This window comes from Capsicum annuum, unplaced genomic scaffold (genome assembly GCF_002878395.1).
Source record: "Capsicum annuum cultivar UCD-10X-F1 unplaced genomic scaffold, UCD10Xv1.1 ctg57521, whole genome shotgun sequence".
Lineage (NCBI taxonomy): Eukaryota > Viridiplantae > Streptophyta > Magnoliopsida > Solanales > Solanaceae > Capsicum > Capsicum annuum.
In genome coordinates, this window is record NW_025866034.1 from 1 (window position 1) to 2,297 (window position 2,297).

A 2,297-nucleotide genomic window follows, 5' to 3' on the forward strand; every position below is an offset into this window, starting at 1 on the left:
GGGCACTATATAAGTTAAAGCTGGGGCTGAAATACCTACAACCCCCTTACTACCTGCCATAGAAGTAGCTCTACCCCCAGACTGCTTATATCAATATCTCCAACTGGTGTTATCCTATCAGCATTCTCAGTCAAAACAAAAAACCCCTCAAAGTTGGTCGTGCCTAAATATCAATTAGAGTTCCAATAATCCTTCTATATAAAGAGGGATTTGGCAGAGCAATTAGACGACCCTCTATGTAGGGAAACATCGATCTAGTGTAGTTCTCAGGAATGCACCATCATTATTAGATAAGTATATATCAGGGATGTAAATTTTGTAATAACAGGTTAAAGAGGTCAAAAAATATAAATATTATTTTTTCCAAATAATTTTTGCATAAGTGTACTCGTTCAGTAGATGTATCTGCGACCTAACTGTCATCTGGTTCAATGATTTACTGTTGCTTAAGTTCTACGAAAATGAGAAGTTAGTCTATTAATAACCTAGCAATAATTATTCTATAATCTAATATAATTTATGCTAATGATATATTTTTTACCACTTTTTATGATCTGACTTAACATATTCTTATGCAGAATGAGTTTGAAAGAAAGAAACAAGAAATATTAGCTACTCAAATTACATCAGCTGTGGATGGAGAAACTAATTCAACTAGTCATCCGACTCAGTTAAGTGAAATTGATATCTGGATGCAATCTGTTGGTGGAAAGAAAAAAGGAAAAGTCAAAGGTCTTGGCTCCCTAGGTCGAAGTGTAAAGGCAACTAACAGTTCAACATCAACTTTACCAAAAGAAATTGATGAGATGATTAAGTTTCAGGTTGATGCTTCAAATGCTCATTTGTATGCTCAGTTGCAGAATGAGCGAAAGAAAAATAAGAGTATGAGAAAGGAATTACACATGTTGATGAAGCATGTATACAACAAATCATCTTCAAATGATGAACGCCCATCTCAAGAAGACTACCAAGCTTATGAGGATGAAAGTGATGATGACTCTGATGACGTGAATGAAAGTGATTTTGACCCTGATGGTTGGTAGTTTTATTTAAGATTCAAGTTTAAAATATTTTGTTTTGGACCATTTACGAATCATACATTATTGATGTGGATGTTTTGGATTATGTTTTTTGTTAGCTATAATGGTTTACATTAAAGTTGTTTTGAATGATGTTTTTGAGAATTATTAAAGGTTTTAAATAGATTTTTGATTAATTTTGTACCAAATAATTCATTTAAAACTTTGCTAATTAATCGCAAATAAATCCGCAAATGTCGTACTTGCGGATTTATTTCCGCAGCTAAATTACCTAGGGATTTACTTGGCAATCTTCGTGGAAAATAATTTGTGATTTTTTCGTAAAAATCCGTAGGTAAAATCCTTTTTTATGAAATTTATCCAAATAATTCATGCAAAATTTTGATAGTTAATCGCAAATAAATTCGCAAATAACGTACCTGCAGATTTATTTCCGCAGCTAAATTACCTAGGGATTTACTTGACAATCTTCATGGGGAATAATTTGTGATTTTTTTCATGAAAATCCACAGGTAAAATCCTTTTTTATGAAATTTTACCAAATAATTCATGCAAAAATTTGATAGTTAATCGCAAATAAATCCGCAAATAACGTACCTATAGATTTATTTTCGCAGCTAAATTACTTAGGGATTTACTTGGCAATCTTTGTGGGGAATAATTTGTGATTTTTTTTCGTGAAAATCTGCAGGTAAAATTCCTTTTTATGAAATTTTACCAAATAATTCATGCAAAATTTTGATAGTTAATCGCAAATAAATCCGCTAGTGAATCTATTAGAACTATTAAATATTCGCACCCCCCTACAAATGGTATCAGAGCCCAGCAATTTAAAAAGTACAAATGGTATGGTATCATATATGTTAGAGTTAGAATTACAATTAGAATTAGAGTTAGAGTTATTCGAATTTACCTATAAATTATTAAATTAATTATGCGAAGACCATTTAAAAATAGAAAAGCTTTTAGGAAAATTAAAGAATCTTTAATTAGTAATTATTCAGAATATATAAGTCTAAATAAAACAAAAGAAAACCCACAAAAATTAGCCTACTTAATTACATTAATATCTAGTATTGAATCAAAATTAATAACGCATTTAAAATCCAGAAGAATGAAACACATACCACCTAATTATGATAAAATTAGATTTAGATATCCACCAAGATATTATAAATATAATTTAAAATGAATAAAGTACAACAATACAAAGAATTAAAACAAATTATTTCTAAAAAACGTAAAGAATTAAAAATA

General features: G+C 29.8%; 1 protein-coding gene across 1 annotated transcript; it reads left to right on the forward strand.

The window, feature by feature from the left end:
* Window positions 1-578: 578 nt before the first annotated feature.
* Window positions 579-1,167, forward strand: LOC124893321 (the record flags this gene model as incomplete). Its single annotated transcript, XM_047404349.1, has 1 exon — window positions 579-1,167. A coding segment is annotated over one exon (465 nt), but the record flags the coding sequence as incomplete, so codon positions are not given.
* Window positions 1,168-2,297: the final 1,130 nt, after the last annotated feature.